At 50.1% G+C, this 854-nt stretch overlaps 1 protein-coding gene across 1 annotated transcript in view; it reads right to left on the reverse strand.

Annotated features, from left to right (window-relative positions):
* The window catches only part of SRGAP2 (SLIT-ROBO Rho GTPase activating protein 2), a 104,440-nt gene that overhangs the window by 47,883 nt on the left and 55,703 nt on the right, over positions 1-854 (reverse strand). Inside the window, exon 6 of the mRNA XM_033519847.1 lies at positions 333-461. Within this exon, the coding sequence (XP_033375738.1) occupies positions 333-461 (129 nt within the window). The remainder of the gene's footprint in view (positions 1-332; positions 462-854) is intronic.

Raw genomic sequence — 854 nt, forward strand, 5'->3', positions numbered from 1 at the left:
TGCAGAGCTTTCCAGCTGTGCAGAGCTTTGTTTCCACCTGTGCAGAGCTTTCCAGCTGTGCAGAGCTTTGTTTCCAGCTGTGCAGAGCTTTGTTTCCAGCTGTGCAGAGCTTTCCAGCTGTGCAGAGCTTTCCAGCTGTGCAGAGCTTTGTTTCCAGCTGTGCAGAGCTTTGTTTCCAGCTGTGCAGAGGGTTGTTTCCAGCTGTGCAGAGCTTTCCAGCTGTGCTGAGCTTTCCAGCTGTGCAGAGGTTTGTTTCCAGCTGTGCAGAGGGTTGTTTCCAGCTGTGCAGAGGGAGGAGAGGGATGTGGGAGGCTCCTGGCCCCAGCACTTACATCAATGAGATCAGACAGGTCGTGGATGTAGTACTTGAACACCGAGGCATTGGTGGCTTCCAGGGCCAGCAGATACTCATTCCTCGCCTTGATTGCCTTCAGTCTGTTCTCTGTGTACTTTGCTTGGCGCTGAAAGGCAACAAAAAGCAGAAGAGAGCATTAAAAGAGGTGAGCAGCACCCTGAGTAACACCAGAGAACACTGAGCAAACCTTACTCTGCTCACACAGATTCTGCCCATTTGAATCCCAAATGTTCTGCCAGGACTCCAAGGATTGAAATGCAGATTAATTATTTAGATGGGCTTAAACATTGCTAAACTGGGTTCAAAGTCTTGAGGCTGTGGGATGGGGAAGATTAAAGGAGGAATGAAGGGACAAGGAGGGTTTAGGAGGTTATGGCCCAGCACCACCAGAGAAGCCCATGAGGGTCTGAGGGTTGCTACAGGCACTCCATCTCTTCCAAGGCCTGAACTCTGTCCTTCCAGAGCCTAAATCCATTCAAAAATAACCCCTGAACTTTGT

Source organism: Parus major, chromosome 26 (genome assembly GCF_001522545.3).
Source record: "Parus major isolate Abel chromosome 26, Parus_major1.1, whole genome shotgun sequence".
In the NCBI taxonomy this organism is placed as follows: domain Eukaryota; kingdom Metazoa; phylum Chordata; class Aves; order Passeriformes; family Paridae; genus Parus; species Parus major.